Below are 24261 nucleotides of genomic sequence, written 5' to 3' on the forward strand. Positions count from 1 at the left end.
GTCTATTTTAATTGACTTCTCTAATAGTTCTTTTTAAAGAGAATTTCGTTCTTGAGAATACTAATTACATTTTTTCTTAATAGACATCTGAGCTTCTCAACCACAACTCGGGTGGAATTAGGGGAGCAGCGGTCCCGGAGGCACCTGCTTGAATGTGGTGTGCCTCAGGGGGCAGTTCTCTCCCCGATGCTATTTAATATCTACATGCGCCCCCTCACCCAGATTGTCCGGAGGCATGGGCTTGGGTGTCATCAATATGCTGATGACACCCAGCTCGGACTCCAATTCAGAAGATCTGCACCGGGCGTTGCAGGCCGTATCTGGATGGCTCAGGCTGAGTCGGTTGAAGCTGAACCTGGCGAAGACGGAGATCCTGTGCCTGGGGCGGAACGGGATGGGATTGGGGCTCCCGCTCCCGGCCTTCGACGGGGCGCCTTTGGTGCCAGCTTTGGAGGTTAGGAGCTTGGGAGTGCTCCTGGACTCCACCTTAACGATGGAGGCCCAGGTGGCAGCCACTGCCAAAGCAGCTTTCTACCATCTTCGGCTGGTCCGGCAGTTGGTCCCCTTTCTCAGCCGCGAAGACCTAGCCACAGTGATCAATGCGACGGTCACCTCGAGGCTAGACTACTGCAACGCTCTCTACATGGGGCTGCCTTTGTCGCTAATTCGGAGGCTGCAGCTAGTGCAGAATGCGGCGGCCAGGCTGGTTGCTGGTGTCTCAAAATGGGACCACATCCAGCCTGTGCTCAAAGCGCTGCACTGGCTGCCTATAGCATACCGGATCCGCTTCGAAGTGCTGGTGCTTACCTTTAAAGCCCTACATGGCCAGGGTCCGGCATACCTGAGGGACCGCCTTTCCCCACACAGGTCCCAAAGAGCACTTCGGCTTGCTGCCACAAGGGGCAGGTCCTTTTCGGTGGCGGCTCCTATCTGGTGGAATGAGCTCCCGGAGGAGATCAGGGCCCTGCGGGACCTGTTACAGTTCCGCAGGGCCTGCAAGACGGAGCTCTTCCGCCAGGCTTTCGAATAGGAGCCGCCGCCGCCACCCTTACCATCATAAGGGCCTGTATTGCAGCACCGCCGGGGAGTGGCCAATGAACATCAGGGCGGCCACAGCAGCCTCCCTCTGGATTTAAGGGCATGTGCAATAAAGAGAGGGGATGCTAGTCACGCGGGATCCTTGAGCGTAGCCCATTGTACCTAATTGTTTTAATTGTTTTATTGTGTTTTTATCGCACTGTGTGCCATACTGTTGTAAGCCGCCCTGAGACCGCACGCGGGGTATAAATAAAATTAAATAAATAAATAAACTTGGAAGCCTAAAAATTCTAAAATAATATATCATCATATTTTAAAATTGGAAGAAAGCAATCTGTATAAGGTATGTAGCTTACATATTTTTAACTGCAAAAATTGTTTCTTTTAAAAAAGAAATTCAAGTTTTTTTCAGCATAGATGTAAAAACAGAACCATACAATGCCTCCCAAAGCAGTTATACCCTTCTAAGCTGACTGCAGTGGACTCAGTAGATGCAACCCTTCTTTGAATTTTATCCTCTTTGCAGGACAACCCCTATAGCACTCCTTTCAACAGCAAGTGACCACTTCCCCCAGCAAACTGCTTCTAAGAATTTCTTGTTGCTGAAGATAGGTTTGTGTACGTGTGGGGTGCTGATAAGAGAATAGAAACCATTTCTTCACTTCTAGGTCTTATTTTTCCTTGTCTAGGAGAAGCCCTGAGGTTTTGTTTTTGTTCTGTTACACTGCTGTATCTAAGAGAAAGACAATATGCATGTTTGTTTGGGCATGCATGCTTCTGAATGTAAGAGGAATGCACACTTCACTGCGATGGAACAAAAAGTATGGCACACAGGCATACAATTTAGCATCTCAGTAAAAAGCTTGAAAAATTAGTGTAATATAAAAGATTTTCCCAGTAATTAAAACACAACATCAGAATTAAGTATAATGCCCTGAACAAATAAAATTCACTTTTCATGCACGACATTCTATGCAAAATGTTTTGACAGCAATGCAAATCTTTCACAACGATCTCATTATTTTTACTACCATCAGCAGTCCCCCAAAGTTATCAGCGAACCTTGCCATACTTGCTGATGTTGGTAATCTGTAGCACATAGAAGGCCTTGAAAGAACTTAATCTCAAAGACAGCAACGACAGCAGCTTGTTTTTGATATGCTGTAGTAATAAACTTAATCTCTGAATTAAACACAGTGCTCCAATCTATAACTGTTGATTAAAGATGGCTTCAAAATTCATACACATTTTACATCTCTACTGCTGCTAAGCAAATAAAATGTATAAAATATAAAGTGCCTTACAAGAAATTCTTGTTTCATTTGTATTCCTCCTAGCTAATACAGTTACTCATACTATGCAAACTCAAAAGCATACAACACAAGATAACAAAAGTGAAGTTATGGAGGAAAGTCCACTTTCTCAAGCCCAGTTACTAGTCTTCCTTCTCAGGAGTTCACTACCATGTAGTTTAGGATAGCTGCAATCCAAAGACATCTACAAGTATTCTGCAGTAACCATTGTATAGAACAGCAATAGAGAACTGCCTGTGCTCTAAGTAAAATGAGGAGGTGGGGGGGGGGGGAATCAGAAAACAGAACCAAGTTCTGATTTATAAGAATGGCACTCTGAGGATCAAACAGTGTATAAACCCATAAGAACTGTCATCGTGGGTCAGAGAACACAATACATTTTGCTCAGCATCTGAACTGTTATATCAGGCTTATATGACAACAAAGTTAAGAAAGAGCTGCTATTTGCCATTTTTTAAATCTGTCTTTCCCGCAGCATTTCATATTGGCAGTCAGTAGGTAAATGGTCTCTTAACATAATGTTTGCACTTCAGGCTATTGTGATTGGTAACCTGATAGAACTGTCTATAATAATAATAATATTGATTGATTAGCAAAAAAGCCATAGCAACTGTACAGGATAAAATAAAATAAATTTAAAAAAACTACAACACACACTTAAAAGGTCGACAGTTATCAGCAGTAAACTAATTAAACTCAGGGAGATTTGTTTTCTTAATCACCGCAGCTAGAAAGGAAGCCACTATAGCCGTGGTTTGATTGTCAGGGAAGTTATCAGACAATAGCACTGAAAGAACTGTCTATATGTAAGTTCATCTTTAAAAAGCCGTGTACGCCTCTTGACATCCAAGTGTTCAGAAACAAATATCATTAGCCTAACAGGGGCTGCGGTCACACGTAACAGAAGCCACACAAGTGAGACGGAAAACAGGCGGAGGTTCTGGGCGCGATCTCACCAGCACATCTGGGAAGCGTAGCACTCCCGTGGCTCAACCGAGGCTTCCAGCCGAAACTGCGTGGCAAAAAACGAGTACCTTGGAGGTACTAGTTTCCGGAAACTGCGGGGCAAGGGCGGGCGTCTGATCGCGTTTCCAGTGGCATCCGGCGCCCGCCCATGTCCCCTTGCAAATAAGGTGGGTTTTTTTGTCCAAGTCTCTGTGGATGCGCATGCGCACCCAACGGAGCATGCGCATTTGTCATGTACACAAAAATAAAAAACAGTTTGCCGCGGCGCGCGCTTCTTCGTTGCGCGCCGGCTTGTCCTGTGATCGGCACCTCTCCCTTGCCATGGAACCTCCACAGGACCTCCACAGGAGGTCTGATCGCATAACTGCGCAGTAGTTTGCCCCAGGGCAAACAGCCACGCTTCTCCCCCGGAGTTTCCTGCCCGTGTGACCGGGGCCTAAGATGAAGATAAGGGTTAAACAAAAGCTTCACAAAAAACCTGTCAACAAAAGCCAAGGGGGGGGGAACCCTAACTCTAAGACTAAAAAAAAGACTTGATGTGCACAAAGGCCTCCCACATGCTGGATTATTACACCAGTTCAAGGCAATTACAATTCGGAAAATTGGCAATGCAAAAGCAGCAATCTTTTACTCCTCTGATTCTTTGTCACTTTCAGATACCCATATTTTAAATGTTTCTTAAGGGTTTTTAAAATGCAGGTTATCTTTGGGGGCAGTGGGATCATTTTGGGGTTCATCTTGTTTTTAAATTGGAGTGCTTCCAAATATGATTTTCAAGGTGCCTTGCACCATGATGCAAGGTACAATATAAATATTTAAATAATAAAATAAGTAAAAAAAATTAATAAAAATTACCTTGGTGAGGAAAACCGCCTCCTTTCTGATTCTCTTCTTTTTCTCTCTGCTGACCTGCTCTTTGCTCTCCTACCAGGAGACCTGTTTCGAGATGGTGATTTACTCTGCTTAGATCGGCGATCATTAACAAGAGGTGATCTACTGCGTCTTAGTTTATCACGCAGTTTTGGAGATAAACTTCTTCCTTTAGGGCTGCGGCCTGGTCTTCTACTAGGAGACCTGTTTTCTTTCCCTGATGAAGCATCTTTAGAAGGAGACTTAGTAGGTTTCTTTTCTTTATCAGTCTCTGGTCTCCTGGATTTTCGCTCTTTGGACCTTGATCGTCTGTCTTTGGATTTGCTTCTTTGTTCTAATGGAGATTTGGATTTTTTGCCACGATCTCTACTTTTACTTTCACTAACAATTGGAGATTTTTTACGATCTCTTGATTTAGTCTTCTCCTCTACTTTAGTCTTCTCCTCAGGAGGAGATCTGGACTTCCTATTTTTCTCTTGAGAGTGCCTTTTAAGGGTTGGAGATTTTGACTTTCCTACTTGATCTTGTAACTTGGTTTTTTTAGATGGGCTTTTGGATTTTCTTCTTTCTTTTGATTTACTTCTAGTTGTTTTCTCTTTTACTCCATCAACTCCTGACTTGCTTTTCTTTTTATCAGATCTGTGTCGAGTCCGTTCTTTTGATTTACTTCTACTCCGTTTCTTTGAAATAGCTTTATTATCTGCAACCTCCTGTTTTCCCTTAATATTTGATGATTTAGTTGTAGATCTAGTTCCATTTCTAACCTTGTCATTGATCTCTCCCTCTTCTTCAGAACCTGACTCATAACCCTGCAATATTAATCCCATCCCAGACTGAACTTTTCCTTCCATTAATTCATTTTCAAGTTCAGCCTTTAGCAGTGCTCTTTGTTTTTCCAAGTCTTCTAGAGGGGCTAAGAAATCAATTTTAGTTCTTTTTGCTGGCCCATCTTCTCTATCAGAGGCATCAATAACCTCCTTTCGTTTATGTTTCTTATGCTTGTGTCTATGTTTATGCTTTTTGTCCTTATCATCTTCTGAAGAATGTTTGTGTTTCTTATGCTTTCCTCTATGTTTATGTTTCTTTTTTTTATGTCTGCTGTGCTTATTTTGAGGTTGGTCAACTTCTGAAATATCCCCATTTTCTTCATTTGCACTTCTCTCTGAAATATCAGCATCTTCAATTCTGTAAACATGTTAAAAGGATATGTTAGTATAAGATACAATATTTTAAAGTAATAGCACAGTAATTGTCTCAGACTCTCCATTTATGACTTGTTTTTAAAATGTGATGTGGTTTTAATTGTAAGCTACCTTGAGCAGGACTCTGAAGAGATGTATGAAGACTAAATATAACCGTTGACTGTTATAGACAACCTGAAATTACTAAAATTCAGAGTTGCTCATACACTAGCTTAAATACTTAAAGATATGTATAGTTCTAGGCATGAAACATTAACGTTCTATAGAAGCAGCACTTATCTCAGGATGACTTAATGCAAAGAATACATGAGTAATAAAGTTCATTATAAAATTTACTACAAAGTATATTATATTACATCACAGCACTGCAGAAAGGGCCTCTAAAATTCCTCAGAAAATTATTATGAGCACTGTAAATATGAATATAAATAAATTCTACGTGTGAAAGCCAGCTTCCATCCATGTATTGCTTAGTTAATCAGGAATCACTAGCATAAATCTGGTACGTATTTGAATTAGAGCCGGCAACAGCCTGGAGAAAAAAATGCCCTGCTCCTTTAACAGAGGCTTAACAGGATGTGATTTTCCAGGTTTATTTCTCTCTGTTTCATGAATAGCTTCAAGCTACCCATTTTCACACAGTAAGTGTCTGTTAGAGGGACAGGAGATTTTTCTCCAAGCCAACTGGCAAGCATAATTTCAATGTATATTCAACAGTGGTTGCATTCTATCTACTCATCACTATGTTATGCAGAATTTCCCCTCCATCTGTATTCTCATTTAACTAGCCACAGATATCTTCTAAAGGCACAAACAGATGGCTGTAAACTGCCTGGATATGAAATATAAAGACTTTTCCTATAGCCCCTAACTCCAGTCCAACAGTTCATAAAGGTAAAGCATGAAGGTGCAACTGACTCATGGCCGCCCCATAAACCTCCACCTCATGGAGTTTTCAAGGCAAGAGATGAGCAGAAGTGGTTTGCCATTGCTTTTCTCTGCATAGCATAGTTGAATTGTGTTTGTAATAACTGCTGTTTCTTTATTGTTTTAATTTCATTTTTTAAAATTTGAAACTAGAGACTCATCCTTATGCTACAAGATAAAATCAAGATTGTTCAATGAATCATTCATATTTATAAAAAGCTTACCTAACATTATTACTATTTATAACAATGAATTACAAGTTAATGTAATTGTTCTGGAATGACAACTAATTAATTTGTTTTTGTAATTAACACTAGTATCAAACACATGGAGATGAAGAAAGTAGATGTAAATGTTTATAACTGGATACCAGGTCTTAAAAATAATTCTAATACTTGTCTGTTATGAATTACGTGCTGTATCATTCATTACCTTTGAATGAATTGTACATTATGAAAATGAGCACATAGACCTAGTTTATATATGTATTTCTATGGAGGGGAATAGCATCACTATTAAAGTGCTGAAAGCAGGCTGAGTAGACCTGGATGCAAATCCACACAGAAATTAAGTTCACTAGTTATCTTCAAGCCAGTTGCCCGCTGTCAGTATAATTTGCCTCACAGCACTGCTGTGATGAAGAACTGTATGTACATAAACTATCCTGAATTGTTAAGATTATTAATAAAAGACTACTAATAGTCAATCTCATTTATCATTGTTGAATGAAAAGGTGATCTATAAAGTATTCAAGACCAGCCTGTTTACAATATTACAAATCAAAATGAAATCCTGAATTGTGCTAGTCTTCAGAGGTAGCCCTATAAATGTTTCTGACCAAAAAACCCAGGAAGATAAATCATTATTATATGCTAGCCCAATGACAAGATAAACATGGCAGCTGCAGGTGTTATATATCTCCAGCTAATATTTTGTTCTTCAGCAGAAAATATGTTGGGCAAAAAAAGTACTGGGAAATTGTATTCCCTTTTATTTTAAGTTTGGATAGAGACATGTGTATTCACTTCCTTGGAAAGAAGACCACACATTAAATTACTCCAGTGATTTCTAGCTGACAGATGGAAAAAAAGGTGTTGTAGTGCTGTAGTGTATGTACAACTCAGCTTGTTGGCTGCAGGTGGAGGTGCAGGTGTAGTGTATGTACAACTTGTTGGCTGCAGGTGTAGTGTATGTACAACTCAGCTTGTTGGCTGCAGGTGGAGGTGAAAGCAGAAAGTAGATAAATGAGGTTTCCCATCCTCTCTTATCTCCATTTAGATAGATCTATACATGGGCAGTTTACTTCTCTGCATGTCTACTATTTGAGAAAACAATGAAAACAACAGAACAGGTTCTGACAAGAATCACAAGTTTACACCACTTTGTACAACAGATGACAAACTCTCTCAAAAGCTGGGTCTTCTCTTGTGATTAGCACCAACTGCTATAAAAAGATCTGCAGTATGAATCTGACTTCGGATGTACAAAAGTTGCAATATAAGCTATCACAAAGTATACAAATAGTTTAAAAGTATTTCAAAGCATCTCAAATTCTGGACAAATGGGGGGAAAGTTACCTTCTATTTGCTAACTAGTAATTCAACTTACACTGCTTAAAGAAATGTTATCCAATGCACTGTTCTAACACATATCAGAGGTTGTACTTGTAAAATGTTTGTCCCCTAAAGCAATATTTAGCCACTGGGTAACTCTAATTTGAAAACAGCTCTGATTTTGTTAAACACAAACTGCAGCCCTCATTCAGAGTTGCTCGCATAAGGCAGACTGTCCTCTTTTTTTCTGTAGGATAGGCAAATTCTATTCAAGTTTACTCAGCACAGTTCCACTGAGTTAAACGGGTCTCATTCCCAATTATACCAGCACAGGACTGTAGGTTTAAAATCACTGTTGAAAGTGGCCCAAAATGTCAGCCTACCATCAAAAAGCATATCAGGCTTTTCCTGAAAGTCTGTCCAATAAATGGATTTCCATAAACTTCTAAATTAAATAAGAGTCAAGTATAATTCAGCACTGAAACTTACAAGTTAGCTATCCCCCTCAGAGAGAACATTTCCCATCACTGTTCTACAGTCAGTTTGAGGACACAATGGTTGAATTTGTGCACCACAGACACAAGCTAAAATTAAACTGCAATCAAACACAGTGTGCTCCTAAACCTGCATGTTCTCCTCTCAGCATAAAGACCTTGGCTGAAACCTTCCCAGCTTGATTAACCTCCAGGTTGCCATGATACAAGCACCTTGGCAAACCAGAATCAGTTTTCCCTCACAAGCAAGGATTCTAAACCTTGGTTAAATCCCAGTTTAGAATCCTAGTCTGAGGCCCCGGTCACACGAGAGGTTTTGGGCTGGGAGAGGGACGGATTGGTGACGCAGCAAACGGGCACGATCCCACCACAACATCTGGGAAGCGTTGCGTCCCCGATCCGGCCCTTCCGCCCAAAACACGCAGCAAAAATACACCACCTACCAAGGTGGTTCTTCTGGCAAGGCCGCATCAAGGCCGGCTGTGGGATCGCCGGCGCGTCCTTTCACCAGCACATCCCTGGCTCCTGGCCGAACTGCGCATGCTCAGACATGTGCAGTTCGGCAGCCTCCTGTCGCTGTCTCCCGGGCATCTAATCGTGCTGGGGAGCAATTGCGCCACGGCTCATGGGATCTGTATGATCCCGCCACCGCGTGCCTATTTTGGTGCGGCTTTTAAAAGCCGCACTTTTGCCCGACTTTTTTCCCCCGTGTGGCAGGGACCTGAGGGGAGTAAACAACCTCTGATTTGCTAAGGTGTTTATATCTGGATATTAAGCCAAAAAGATACTTGGTCAAACAGGGAAATTTCCAATCCGATTTCATGCACAAGAAGAAGGGAATACGCAATCACAGCAAGCAAGCTGCACTGGTGCTCGACAAGCTCTGTTTAATTAGTTTGTTACAATGTCCTCACAAACCTCTTTCAAGCAGAATGTGTTATAGAAGACTGGGTACAAGAGATGCATAGCCTGCCCTGTATGAACTTTGCTGGGGAGGAGGGAGAGCATACAGAGATACAGGTCCTGTACAGTTTCCCATTCCTTGGAGGGCTGGTTTATACAACTGTGTCTATGATCCACAATGGAAAGCCAAGATTTTATCCCAACAGCATTATAACATTTTCAAACATAACTACACACACAATTCACTTGTGTGTACTTACTTAAAAAGAACAATTGCATGACTGAGTCAAACCTTCTTTTATAACTTTATAAACCTTCTTTTATAACTTCATAGTTTCATCTGTCAGTTAATGGGTGTGTAGTGCAAGATTCATTTGTATGTTGCCAGCACTTTCAGACACATATGAAGCTGCTTTTCTACCAAGTCATATCAGTCATCTGTACTGTCTACTTTGATTGGCAGAAAGGGCCTTCCCCCTCCCAACACCTGCCACCCCAAGATCCTTTACTGAAGATCTAAACTGAGTTCTTCTGCACGCACAGCACAGACCCTCATGAGTTCTGGCTCTTTAATTTTTGTTTTAGATTTCCAGCTTTAACACACAGCTCATATTCCAAAAACGTTGTGGGAAACACAGAATGTTTAACAGAACACTATACTGTACTGGAACCACTATTCAGTACTGCTTTATCAGCAAAGTACATTACATTTTTACACGGGAACATTGTGAAGCAGAAAAACACATAAACGTGGATCCATTTTAAAAAAGGATCTCTGGCAGCATTATGGTATTTTAAAACAACTGAGAGACTGTGTGATGACGTCATTAAAACCTGCATGTCTGTTTGCCCCAGATGAACCCTGTTCAGTATATACGCTGTGCTGAAGTAGCTTGGCTACAGCAAGTTAACCCAGTGGAAGAAGAAAAAAAAAGCGCCACTGAAGTGCAAAATAAACTCGTTATTGAGCCATTCGCCACCACTCAAAAATAGAAGTCGGGTTGATGTCTACCCGAGGAATTATCCCCACCAGCCCGGCGAGCTGAGAAAACTTGGGCTGACTACCAGATGCGGCGGCCTCGGATAAGTTTCTCCGACTTCGACCGAGTTTACTGCCAAGTAAACAGGACAGGAATACAGACCTGAGGCAGATTTTTTACTCTTGCATGTACACCTGGCATGGGGGAGGAGGGTGGAAATAAATAACCAATAATAATCGGCTGAAATTAAAAATGAACCTTTCTGTAACCCTCAACTGGGCCCGAGGCGGAGCGACTCCACGATGAGCGAGGGGCACAGAAGCTCAGCAGGGGAAACCTGCAGGCGAAATCGGCTTGGGGAGGGGGGGAGGGGCTCCCGCGTGGCGGTGAGGAGGGGGGGCCGCGCATCCCCCGGCACGAGGAAGAAGCTCGCCGCACTCGAGCCCCGCGCGCCAGGCCCGAAGAGGGCCTCCTCGCGACCGTTATAACGGCCCAGTGGCCGCTCGCGCTGGGAGGCCGCTCCAGTCCTCGGTCTCCCCATCCCAGTGTCCTCCGCTTTTCCCTCGCCGAAGAACGGCGGACAACACTGAAAGGCCTTTTATTTAAGAATTCTTCTTACCCGCGACCCCTCAGCCCTGACTCCACCATCGTCGCCGCGGCCATTTTGAACTCCCGAACGCCTTCTCTGCTGCTGCCGAGCGCTGGTGAACAGACTGGGGCGTGGCGCATGCGCGGTGGAAGGGCCAGCTCAGGCGACAGGTGACAGAGGAACTCGCCGAGCGTGGAACAGCCTCTCCTCAGCGACCGGAAGTGAGGTGGACATCACGCGCCTGGATGGGGAAGAGAAGGGTAACTTCCGGTGTCTGGGTGTGGTTGGGAGAATTGCACCATACGAAGATTGTGATATTTCTGACTCCCAGTTGACAAGTGACTGTGCGCGGTGTATTCAACGACGAACGTTGTGTTGGAGAGGTCTTCCTGTTCTACGTATTTTTTTTGCCCAGTGTATGATCATTTTCAAATGTATGGGGGAAGTGTAGATCATGCTTGTTTTTTTTACATCTCTATGGTTTAAGTAATCCAGGAGGAGCGGGAAATGGAAGTTGTTTTAGGGAGTGTCTGTAAAAGGCATCTGTCAGGCACAGGCGTAGAATGTTTCTGATAGTTTCTCAGCCGTTCTACGTTTAGTCGAGAGGACAAAATGTTGGATCACTCAACTCGGAACGATGGCAATCTATGGATTCATTGTATTCAGTGCCACATACTCCCAAATAACTATGCAGTGTGACTGCAGCTATTGCGGCTTAATCCTTTCCGTGATCACTAGAAGTAAAGTGTCCTCTTACAAACTTTCTTGGACTGGAGACCACTACTTCAGATGCAATGAGCGAATCGTTATCACACAGACGTTTTAACCGGGAGGAATGGGGGGGGGGGGGACACATACGGTACTTGGTAGTTGTCTGCTGCAAACTGCTTTTTGTCGTTCTTTGTTACAACAGACTAACTTAGGTACCCCTCTAAAAATAACCCACTGAGTTCACAGTTATTCACTGCAAGTAGATTCGGGACCAGCTCAAGAAAGTGCAGTGCACTGACAAAGATGTAGTGATGGCCACTAGTTTAAATAGAACTGCCGTGCTCAGAGGTAGCATACCTATGAATGCTGCTGAGATGCTGGAAAAGTTGCCAATGCCCTCCATGGGGCTTTCTGGAAACATTTGGCTGTCCTTGATGCAGAGAATCCAAGATGGTGAACGATTTTCAGAGTGTAGACTTGCCCAACACAATAATCAACTAACTGACAATAGCAAGAATATTATCAACAAGTGCCTAGTGGGCAAGGTATCATTAAAATATGTTCTAAATAAGTGGTACTTATGGGGTTTACAAAAATGGGACTGGAGGATGGTGCACACACCTCTTAACAGAAGACCATAGTTCAGGAAGAATGGCTTGGGGAGAAAAACCCTGGTAGCAGCTACCACATTAAAAAGGTTGTCATTGGTTCACAGGATTATATAAGGAGTGGAATGCAGGTCCCAGGCCATGTAGGGCTTTAAGGGTCAGCACCTTAAATTGAACCCAGAAAGGAATACACCACCAATTTGGATATTCTGATGTAATATGCTGCCAGTGCTGTATCCTAATTGAATTAGCTGTAGTTTCTAAATTGCCTTTACAGCAGATTGCAATGACTGAATCTCAGTGGCATGGGTCAGTGAGACTTGATTGGCTGAATCCAAATAAGGGGTTGACTTATGGGCTAGATGTCAGTGATAAAAGGCACTTTTGGTAGCATCATCAGTGCACTTTTCCATTAACATTATTGATCTTGTACCATGGCAGGCCATTTCATATTGTCACAAACTGTGACTTAGATCCAGGTGGGCAGCTGTGTTGGTTTGAAGCAGTAGAATAGATTTTAAGTCCAGTGGCATCTCTAAGACCAACAAAAGTTTATGGAAGGTATGACCTTTTGTGTGCGTGCACACTTGGTACCTGAGGAAGTGTGCATGCACCCGAAAGGTCATATCTTGAATAAACATTTGTTGGTCTTAAAAGGTGCCACTGGACTCAAAATGTGACTTAGTGTGTCATCACTCAATAGTAGGGCTCTTTTTGTAGCAGGAACTCCTTTGCATATTAGGCGACACACCCCAGTGTAGCCAATCCTCCAAGAGCTTACAGTAGCCCCTGTAAGAAGAGCTCTGTAAGCTCTTGGAGGATTGGCTACATGAGGGGTGTGTCTCCTAATATGCAAAGGAGTTCCTGCTACAAAAAGAGCCCTGATTAAGTTTTTTCCAACATAGTCATTCAAAGGCATTTTGTCCATTAAAAAAAAATTATTCAATGTTAACAAAAATACAAAATAGAAAAAATCAATACCTCATCCACCATAGTTGTCCATTTTTCAGGGTTCATGGGTTACTGTGGTAAGTGTGGGGTACTGTACTAAATGTGGAGAGGGGGATCTCCTTGCTGCTATTTGACAATTTCCTTCTGAAAATACCAGAAGCAGGTATGTGCATAGTAGGTAGGTAACATTCTCACAGTGCAAAGAGACAATTGGGCTGAAATATAATGGATGGACTAGAAGATATGTAAATGTCAGCTTCTCAGGTGAGAGGACTGGATTCTTGAATATTTGGGTTTTTGTATTAATTCATTAAATGTTTAGGTTATTATTATTATTATTAGGTTATACTATTTCATCTGTCACAGTGGTTACCTATCAAACATAGTGAACAGTTATAAAAACCAGACCTTAACTCTTCAGTTGATAATACCTAAACTAGATCAATTTGGATCCAGCAGGAGCATTTGTGGAACAGCCTGCCTGAGGAGATCACTTCTATCATTTTGCAGAATGTGCCAAACAGAAATGTTCAGGAGGGCATTTTTATAAATGGATCAGAACTGCAGCATAATGGAACAGTCCAGGAGGGCACATTTATAAAGGAATGGGATTGAAGTTTTTTGCAATGTCCATTGTATGTTTCACCTTGCTTACTGCATTATAGTATGTCATGTCTTAGATACATCTTTTTTTGTTTGCATTGTTTTCTAATTCTGTAATACCAGTCTTTTGCATTCTTTATTGCATGCTTTATCCTGTCTGATTGAATTTGTTTAATATGTTTTGTAACTGAATCTCAGGGAGGAAGGCAAGCTATAAAAGGGGGAAAGTAAATAAATTTGGCATTTGTTGCTTTTGTTACTCTGTAAAGCATGGCAGTCTTTTACAGCACTGTATAAACCTTTTTTAACTTTTTAAAATTTTAATATACAAACAGTAACTAACCAACATAAACAAATAACCAACTTTTAAAAATGGAACAGGGATATAGGAGGTTACCAGCTGAGGTTACACAGAATACAAAGCCACTTAATGAGACAGTATAAAGAACAGATTCTAATGTACTAAACGATGTATAGGGACAAATAAATAGAGGTTGCCTTCCAAAATATTAATTGGATGTGAATGATTAAAAAAATTTTCACTGTTAGATATAAATTCTATAACAGGGAACCATTGCTCCTTGATAGGTGCCATCCAGCCAAAGTTAAGTTCTGTTGGTTTCAATAGAAGAGTCAGGGAGCAATCCTAAACAAGTCTACACAGGAACAAATCCCATTTTATCCATTAGGGCTCACTCCCAGGAAAGTGTTCTTGGAATTACAGCCTTAAATATGTGCCTAAATCAATTGGAACCAATGGAATTTAAAACTGCCCTGACCTGGGTAGCCCAGGCAAACCCAATCTCATGCACTTGGAAGGGCAACCTCCAAGGAATACCAAGGCTAGAACATAGAGGCAGGTTATCAAGCCACCTCTCTGAAACATCCTACCCCCACTAGGTGTCGCCAGAAGTCACCATGACTTCCAGGTTCGCAAGCACATACACACAAACTATATTAACCAAAAAAAATAGTAGCAGGGTCAATTCCTGATATTTCCAGTTTCCTTGCTTGCTTGAGCTCATGCACACATCTTGGTCAAAAGTTATGAATAAATTTGGAAACTCAGAAGCATGCTGGTACCAAGCATAATGTTCCCAACCAACAAGGTAAAACATTTTTCAGCAATCAATGGACAGTGGTTGAAGAGAAGGAAGAAATTGTGTTGCTCCCATTCAGACATCCTGGCAAAGTTCTACCAAATAGGTTCCAAGCCACACACAACAGATATAAAAATAATATACATATATTATGCAAAGTGATTTACTAATGCAGCTGTTTGTCAGTGAGCTGCTAGTTTCCATTGCCATTTTCTGGCCTGCATCCACATTTTCCAGATTATGTCAACAACAGGCTTTAGCATAAATGTTTGCTTTTGCATGAAGAGATAGCCGTATTAGAATCATACAAGCAGGGGACATCACATTTTTCCTTCCTCCACTACTTCCTCTTTCTACTCCCTGAAAGCCTTCAAGCCTCTCCCCTTTTCCTGCTTCAATCTCTCCTTCCCACCCACCTGCCAACCTATCCCCACCCCATCTTCAGCTTTCTTTCCAACCCCTAGGCAACCTCTTCCCCGGGGAAAACTGGCCCAGTTGCACAGGGCCAGCCACCGGGCTAGGTCCAATTACATGTTGGGGAACTTGAAAGGGCTTGTGCTTGGGGGGGGGGGGAGACACCTAATTTTTCTCTGTCTCTTTTAACAACCCTCATAAACGTCATCTTTCACTGCTTTCTTCTCCCCTTCCCACCCATCTACCTTTTATCTGCCCAATATCTTCATCTATATAGTTTCATTTCTGTCCTGTGTTTCTCCACAATGAGGACAGAAAGTAATTTACATCATTCTCCTCTCCATTTTATCCTCACAACAACCCTGTGAGGTACCTTAGGCTGGAAAAGTGTAACAGTGAAAAGGGGGGAAAGCAAAATAGAGGGTTGGTTGTGTGTGTACTACAGAAATAGAGTTACCATATTCTGCAAAGCAAAAAAGAGGACATCTTTCCCCACTGACTACTTCAAACAAGTGATCACTATGACAGATCTCACTTGAATACCCCTACTATTTAAACTGTGATAATTTCAACTAACTAGGAATATTCCTAACCTTCCACCCCCAAAAGAGGACATTTTCATCCGTTTTTTTCAAAAAGAGCCCAAAAGAGGACAGACACCCCAAAAAGAGGACATCTGTTAACCCCAAATGATTCTCAAAGGGGCGAGAGGAAAGGAGGACGCCCACTTTGCCTTCTCACCAGCATGCAGTTCCTTCTGAAGATGGTTACAGTTGCAAGATCTACCCTGAAATTATTTTTAAACAAATCAGTAGAGGGTTACAGAAGCCATTGCGCTCTGAAAGGAGGGTGTCTTGCTATGACAACAGTGACCAAAAACATGTGGGAATCCTGTATGGCCGCAATTTGTACACCCTCCCTCAGCGCTTTAGAGGGAGGGATCTAAACATAGGCAAAGAGGCGTTTGAAGTTGGGTGGGGAGCGGAAGCGGAATGAAACCAAAGGGAGGCATCCTGCTTTGCCTCCCCCTGTTGCAGGGAGTGGAAGATTCCTCTCTCCTTCCTCGGCTAAGCGAGCGTGCTGAAGATTCGCAGCGGTTTGCGGGGCGCTTTCGGCTGCGCAGGGCCGGTTCGCTGAAGATCAGAAATATATTTTCATGAAACTTTTCCCAATGGCTAACAGAGGGGTTTCTTTAATGGACACGTCCACGTCTCCGGCATAAGCAACTCCGAGGAGGGACAAGGAGGATTCTGGCCTCTGTTGGCTGCATTTTGAAAGACAAAAAGCGCAAAGGGCCTCTATTATCAGTTGCCTCCTCTACGGTATAATCTTTGACTATCTCCTTTTTAATTTCCAAGCCCCTACTTCTGCTGCCGATAAACAGGAGACAGTGATTATCTGTCTTGCCTTGTTGTAGAGGAAAGCCAAGAAAGGAATTATTCTGTATATGCTGGAAATAGTCTGCTATTGACTTGAAGACAATTGGTATGTTTTGCATGTAGATTTTTTGGGGGGTAAAGGAATACTGTAAATATTGTTGGCTTAAACATTTGCAATTTTGTTTCTAGTTTTTTGGACGTTTGATCTGATGCAACTGTAGATGCCGTGATCTGAGTTTCGTTATGAACAGTTGTTTAAGTATAGCAGTTAACCTGTTTTTTAAAAGTCATGCCCAGTTTTCTTTCCAAATTAAGATGCAACTTTTAACCTGTAGTTTTAACAGGTTGCTTAACCACCACCCCCAAAAAAACCTACAGCTATAATTGTGCCAGTTTTAGTAAGATAGCGCAGCTTAACATGGGACAGATTTTGAACTCTTTATTTCTCTTACAGGCTTGTACATGTCTACATGAGTTTAATTGTACATATTAGTATTTCCACACATATTGCTCAAGTTATTTAAGGGAAAAATACACACAGACTCTGTTTTTGCAATAACGGACCTTGACATTTGCCAATCTGATCCAGACAATGGCTCTTACTACGCAAGAGATGAAAGCTGTCGAGGACTTTTCCCTCTAAAAACACAGAACGTCTTTTCCCGTTGTCATCTGTATTCTGGATGCTGCTTGATGTAAGTATTTAGGAATGTTTATATAGGTTCAAGGAATCCAGTTAATATTTTGTTTTTGTGAAGTCATGTTTTGTTTGAAAATGTTTCAGTCATTCCAAATTCTTGGTGTTTAGTACAGCACATAGCTTGTTCTGGCTGAGGATTTGGATGTCTCTTTCAGATGTTTCTGGCCGCATCCACACAAATGGTTGAGCAGTGAAGTTCCCACCCTGCTCCATCCAACTTGCTGCTTCCCCTCCCCATTTTTGTCCAGACAGTCTGGACAAAAACTGCCTGCACATTTCCCCCTTATATCTCCACAACAAAACACACTAGAGACTTAAAAAAAAAAAAGAAAGCTGGGAATTCAGAAAAACTAGAACATTGTGGCATTTTTATAACATTGTGTAGATTTTTTATAACATTATTGCACTATAGTGCAGTAGTAACTACTGATTAAAGGAAAAGCCATGAGAAAACCCCTTGATGGCAGAGCAGGGGAAGCAGTGGCTGCAAGGAGTGGGAGTGGGCAGAATGATCAGATGGCATGTTTAGACTGTATTTGTTCAAAAAAGATCACAGCAGAACAGGTAGGGGAATAATTAGAGCAAAGCAGAGAAAAATCTGGAAAGTGGACACAGCCAGTTGGATCTTCCGTGGCCAATCAGAATCACTGGTGAGCAAGAGCCCGACCTGGCCCCAACCACCTTTTAAAAACACTTGGTGAGTGCTAAGAAAAGTGCTTGCGGGTGCCATGTTGGGGACTCCTGCTGTAGTGTGCCAGTGGACACCTAGTTAGTATTGGACAGGATGTAGACTCCTAAGCACTTTCATTTGGTATTAATCCCTTGAAAGTATTTTGAACTTGTATATAAATGTCTTGGAATCAAGGAATCAAGGAAAGAAAAATAACCGAAAAGCAAATATTTCAGTGAATATTTCTGTTTGATGGGTTTTTTTCAAAGCTGGCAGGAGACTGGGGTAAATTCACCAAGCATCTGTTCACCCAAGACTGGTTTAGATATACTGGGATCAAAAAGGATTGCCAAGGGTAGCTGTGTTAGTCTGTTACAGCAAAAATAAAGCAGCAGTCTGAGGGTGCTCTAAAGACTAATGGGGTTTATCTCAATATTAGCTTTTATGAGCTTTATTTCGGTATGAGCTTCCTCATATCTGAGGAAATGAGATGTGACTCACAAAATATCATATTCAAGTAAATACTGTTAGTCTTCCTTTTATTTAATCAGAAAGGAACCACCAACAGACTGAAAGATAATAAGAGGATTGGGGTTTTTAGTGCAATAGATCTTTCTTCCTCATTCATTTTTATGACTTGCTAGATTCTTAAATTACAAAATACTTATGCTCTATTTAAAATACATCATAGATAAAAACCTTAGTAACCCACCATTAGCAAAATACTCATGATCAGATGTAAATTAATTAAACATGTATTTGTTAAATGTAAAAAAATGCATTATTTTCAGCTAAGGACTGGGGATGGAGAATTTTCATGAGCCTGTTAATATGATACCAAACTGTGTAAGGATTGAAACCCTCAATCCTGTGTAAGGATTGAAACTGGGTATTGCTGTAATCAATATTTCTCATGTCTTCCTTTTTAAATGGCTACTCCCTCTGGTTGAAAACAGATTTGAATATTAATTTTTTTTTATTTATTAGATTATTTTAGTCACTACTCACCCAAAGGGTCTTGCGGCAACTTACAACAGCTAAGCAACATAATAGCAGATGTTAAAAACCAACAAAATCAGATAATGTGTATAAGATACTAAGATATATAACTCCGCACCATACCACTGTCAAACCTGCCCTAAACATCTGGCTAACCTCCAAAGGCCTGAGAAAGCTAAGCAAGTCCTGCAGGACATGGGTGTCGTCAAGAGAGTGCATATTCCACAGGGTAGGGGCCATAACTGAGAAGACCCTTGCCCTGGTAATAGCTAACCAAACCATTCTGGGCCTATGCACCTGCAAAAGGCCCTGAGTGGATGACCATAGGGGGTGCAGGGCAGGGTTGTAATGGAGAGGTCCTGTGAATGTGAGACTTACTTCCACTTGAATTAGTGGCATCTTTAATACCAACAAAGTCTTATTCAGGGTATAAGCTTTCATATGCAGGTACACTGTATCTGAAGAAGTGTGCCTGCACCCGAAAGCTTATACCCAGAATAAAACGTTGTTGGTCTTAAAGGTGCCCCACTGGACTCCAACTTTGTTCCGCTGCTTCAGACCAACATGGCTGCCCACCTGAATCTATCTCCACTTGAATTGTACTTCTTCGTTTTAACTTTTTAAAAAATATACGTTGCAGTTTCCACGAGATGAGTCGCCGTGGGAACAACTGGGCCTACACTGAGGTCATTGACCTCTTGGATATATGGGGAGAACAGAAGATCCAGAAGTTGCTTCAGAGTAGCTATCGAAATATGGACACATTCCAGGTCATTGCAAGCGAGATGGCCAAGAGGGGACACGAGCGTACAGCACAAGAATGTCGGACCAAAACAAAAACAATGCGCCGAGATTACAAAAAGGCCAAGGACAACTCTCCCTATGGGGGCGGACGTCTCATGTGCCCGTTCTATGAGCAGCTTGACAGGATATTGGCTGGGGATTCGAGCTTCCAGCTGCCTAGGAGGCAACCGAATATCACTCTGCCAGAGGAATCTTCGGGGGATACCAATTCCCCGTGTCCCACTGCAGAGGGAGTGGTGCCAGTGATGAACGGGGACTACCTGGAGGGCCAGGATCAGTGTTCTCCCTGCACACAGTTATCTGTGGAAATCTCTGATTCCGCCACGCCCAGCCCCATGTTCTACATGACAAGGGCAGCATCTGCAAAGCCTGCAAGCATGTCTTGGCCAGCAGCAAGTAAGCACTGACTAGACCACCCTGCCATTGTAAATATGTGCTTGTCCTCGTTTTGGGGATTGATTCATTGATTGATTAAATTTATACCCTGTACCATCTGCCCACAGGGGACTTGGGGTGGCTTACGACATTTAAAAAAAACACAATAAAAGCAAACAAATTAATGCAATAAATAGAGCAATAAAACCAACTAGAATATTGACTGATTAATCAGATAAATTAAAAGTGGCCAGCTCCCTGGTTTGTAACGTTAACCAAAAGCCGCATGGAATGAAGCAGCCTTATATGCCCTATGGAATGCTGGAAGGTCCCGCAGGGCACAAACTACCCCGGGGAGCAGATTCCAGAGAGACGGCGTAACCACTGAAAATGCCCTTGCTCTGGTGGTTGACAACCCGGTAGTTCATGGGCCAGGCACTTGTAGAAGGTCCTGCAATGCTGATCTAAGGAGGCTGGGGGGTCATACTAGGAGAGGCAGTCACACGGGTAAGATGGTCCCAGACTGGTTAGGGCTTCATAGGTCAAAACCAGCACTTTGAATTGGCACCAGAAGCTGATCAGAAAGCAGTGCAGTCGCCAAAGTGTTGGTGTTATATATTCAGGCCGGGGAGACCCAGTCAGCAATTTAGCAGCCGCATTCTGGACCACCTGAAGCGTCTTTCAAGGCAGCCTTGTGTAGAGTGCCTTGCAGTAGTCTAATCTGGAGGTGGGTCACAGGGGCAAGGGTAGAGCGGGACTGATAGGGGGCCAGCTGGCGGGCTCAGTGTAGGTGATAAAACACGGTCTTCCCCACCCTGGACTTTTGTCCAGGATGAGGGAAGAATCGAGCCACATCCCTGAGCTCCTAATGGAGTCCACTGCAGAGAGGTGGACTCCGTCAGGCGCAGGTAAAGCCGGCCACCCCTGAGCCCTGGACCTACCCGGCCACATGATCTCCGCTTTTGAAGGTTTTAACTTCAGCCAGTTCTTGCCTAGCCAGTCCACCACTGTGTCCAGGCACAAGGCCAGGGCCAAGATCCCAGCACCCGGCCACTTTTCAAGCAGGAGGCAGAGCTGGGTGTCATCTGCATATCGGTGACACCCAATTCCAAACCTCTGGACAGTGCATCGCTTTTGATAGTTAATGGCTACTTGTGTTTTATAGCTCACGTGTTGTTGTTTTTCATTCCTTCCCTTGCCTACTAGAAGCTGATCACCCGGCTCCCTCCCTGCCATCGTTCTTCCCTACTCACCCAGGCAGCTCATCAAACAAAGACTCACGAATGGGTAATACAGCTGTGTTTTGAGATTGAGCGATATATTCCCTTTATTTATTGTACCCCACCCCCTTTTCTTGCAGAGGCTCCAAGCAGATTACAGTGATGCAGCCAGAGAATGGCACAGAAAAGCAGAAGACCATGCAGTTAGAGCAAAATGAAGCATGCAACAAGGACTGGAGAGACTGTTTTCCTTTATCAAAACAGCCTACTGTGCCAATCCATCCTATTAGATCCCTATTCCCTTTCCCAGGTCATTGCAAATGACCTAAGCAGGGTTAAATCCAGCTAGTATTTGGATGGGAGACCTCCAAGGAATTCTGGGATTGCTATGCAAAGGAAGGCAATGACAAACCACCTCTGAACATCTCTTGCCTTGAGAAGAAGAAGAGACTGGATTTATACCCCGCCCCTCACTACCCAAAGGAATCTGAGCAGCTTACAATCTCCTTTCCCTTCCCCTCCCCCAAATGATACCCTGTGAGGTAGGTAGGGCTGAGAGAGTTCTCTCGAGAACTGCCCTTGAGAGAACAGCTCAGAGAGAACTTGTGACTGACCCAAGGTCACGCCAGCAGCTGCATGTGGAGGAGTGGGGAATCAAATCTGGTTCTCCCAGGTTAAAGTCCGCACACTTAACCACTACACCAAACTGGCTCTCAGGGTCACCGTAAGTGAACAGTGACTTGACAACACTTTCCACCCCCACCCTTCCCTTTTCAGAAATGCCCTTCTGAATATTTCTGTTTTACACAATCTGAGGAATAGTAGAGGTGTGGAAGCCTTCCTGGCATCCTCAGGCAGGCCGTTCCACAGGATGGGAGCCACAGCGAAAAAGGAGTGGGTGCCGGCTGAAAGGCCTTCACGACACATTTGCAGCCTTTCCTCTCTTTAACGTGCCCTTTTGTACATATCGCTTGTTTTCAGACGTGGAAATGCCATCGTCGCCATCTACTCTGCTGCACAACTGCGCAACCCTTTCTTCAGAAGGGCGCCTGACCAGAGTCCGAAAGCGCCAGCGGAAGACGAGGAACGACTTGGTCATGGAACTGTCGAGGATAGCAGACAGGAGGGTGCAGACGGCCACAGACCGGATCCTGTCTTCCCTGAATAGGTACGCCACGGCGGACTTACAGGACCGCGAGAGAGACCGGGCAGACACCGCGCAGATCATCGCCATCATGCACCGCCAGACGGAACTGCTGGAATCTCTGGTGCAGATGCAGTCCAACGAACAGACTCCCGCCTCCCCTCCGCCCTCGTGGCATGCCCGGCCTCGTTCCGCCATTTCTCCTCCCTCTCGCTCGGGCATCCCAAGACGGACTCTCGTGCCCAGAGTGAATCACAGGAGAAGGCCCCAGAAGTATAGCCCTTAATTGCACGGTTGCAGTTTTGTCCCTTGACATTACCGTTTTATAACGTTCCCTTCAGTTCCTTTGATTTTATTTCTTAAAACGTTATATAGGTTGTGAATTCCCCCTTCCCCTTTCACTGATACTTGGAGGAGTAATGGGGTGATGAGCATGAGACAATCTGTCTCTTCCGTGTAACCGTGTAACCGTTTCTCCTCCTTTCACGGTTGGAGCCAGCTTTCCTCTTCTGTGCTGCATACAGGATGAAAGTGTTACCACCCTAATGGATATATAAGTGAAATGGTACGACGTTTTGTAGGGGGTGAATACAATACAATATAAGCTTACTTAGTGTTAACAGTAAGCTCCTGCCCAGAGGGTTTCACGCACCTCCACATGTCCCCTTGTTTGTGGCCAGAATGCTGAACTTTTGTGCCAAGAGGAGGAAAAGATGCCTGACTTCCTCCAGCTTTCCACTCAGCACCCAAAGGGCTGAAAACCGTCATTTGCCTCCCAGCTAAAAAAGTGACCAGCTGTGCAGAAGGCCTCTCTGTCACTTCCAGCTGTTCCCATCTGTGGTGCTGGCAGGCGGGGGACTGATGCAGGTGTGCTGGAGTAACTGGCGCACATGGGCTCTGTAAATCCTGGGTGCAGATGCACCTCATAGTTTTTTGTTATGTCACTGAGATGGCTGTGGGGGAAAATGGCAGACAGCTGCAGAATGGTGAGAAGAGTCTAGAAGGAAGTAGAAATGACTTCAGGGATGAATGCAGGCCGGCTATGTTAGGATGTGTGTGCGCGCGCGCGCATGCGCATTAGAGTTAGACATGGAAGTAGGTGACCAGGGCAGTGCAAGTTGGTTTCCTATGAGCTTGCTGTGATGTCCCTTCTCCACTCACACAGAGGGCCTACCACCCTCTAAAACCTCACTCTCAGGTTCAGGGTTACATTGAACTTTTGAGCCATGGTCTTATTTCCACAATCAGGATTCTTCGTTCCAAATTGACTCTTCAGCTAACTCTTCAGCAGCTCTTCACAGCTTCACTCAGCCAGACACCCTCTCAGCTCCCTAGCTACCTACTCCCAACTGCTTTTTTAACTGCTGTTGCCCAACTGTCTCTCCCCAACATTGATGGCTCGTAGGGAGAGGTGGAACCTGGTGTGTTCGTCACACTTGCATTGGACCAAGAAGGCCCTGACCTGGATAGCCCGGGCTACCCCTATCCCGTCAGATCTTGGAAGCTAAGCAGGGTCGGCCTTGGTTAGTATTTGCAAGGGCCACCTCCAAAGAATACTAGGGTTGTGATGAGGAGGCAGGCAATGGCAAAACCACCTCTGAAACATCTCTTGCCTTAAAAACAAGTCTAGTTCCGCCACCTAGTGGTGCATAATGCTTAAAAGAGCTAGAACTGTTGGCTGCCAGATAATCTTAGGATCTCCTGGCTATTCTGCACACAATGCCATATGAAAATGATGATGATGATGA

At 43.5% G+C, this 24261-nt stretch overlaps 2 protein-coding genes across 4 annotated transcripts in view; one reads left to right on the forward strand and one right to left on the reverse strand.

Moving 5' to 3' along the window:
- PRPF4B (pre-mRNA processing factor 4B) overlaps nt 1–10961 on the reverse strand; it is a 33955-nt gene extending 22994 nt beyond the window's left edge. For all 3 annotated transcript variants that reach the window (XM_015427188.1, XM_015427187.1, XM_015427186.1), the window contains exons 1-2: nt 10866–10961; nt 4173–5372 (exon numbers count right to left, since the gene is read on the reverse strand). In XM_015427188.1, coding sequence (XP_015282674.1) covers nt 4173–5372; nt 10866–10909 — 1244 coding nt within the window. In that variant the 5' untranslated portion in view covers nt 10910–10961. The remainder of the gene's footprint in view (nt 1–4172; nt 5373–10865) is intronic.
- Nucleotides 10962–19824: 8863 nt separating this feature from the next.
- Nucleotides 19825–23998, forward strand: LOC107123837. The gene is made up of 3 exons (XM_015427181.1): nt 19825–20170; nt 21356–21436; nt 22351–23998. The coding sequence occupies exons 1-3, from the start codon at nt 19870–19872 to the stop codon at nt 22797–22799; spliced, it is 831 nt and encodes a 276-aa protein (XP_015282667.1). The 5' UTR covers nt 19825–19869; the 3' UTR covers nt 22800–23998.
- The last annotated feature ends 263 nt before the right edge of the window (nt 23999–24261 follow it).

Source organism: Gekko japonicus, unplaced genomic scaffold (assembly GCF_001447785.1).
Source record: "Gekko japonicus isolate JY-2015 unplaced genomic scaffold, Gekko_japonicus_V1.1 scaffold812, whole genome shotgun sequence".
NCBI classification, from domain to species: Eukaryota; Metazoa; Chordata; class Lepidosauria; order Squamata; family Gekkonidae; genus Gekko; species Gekko japonicus.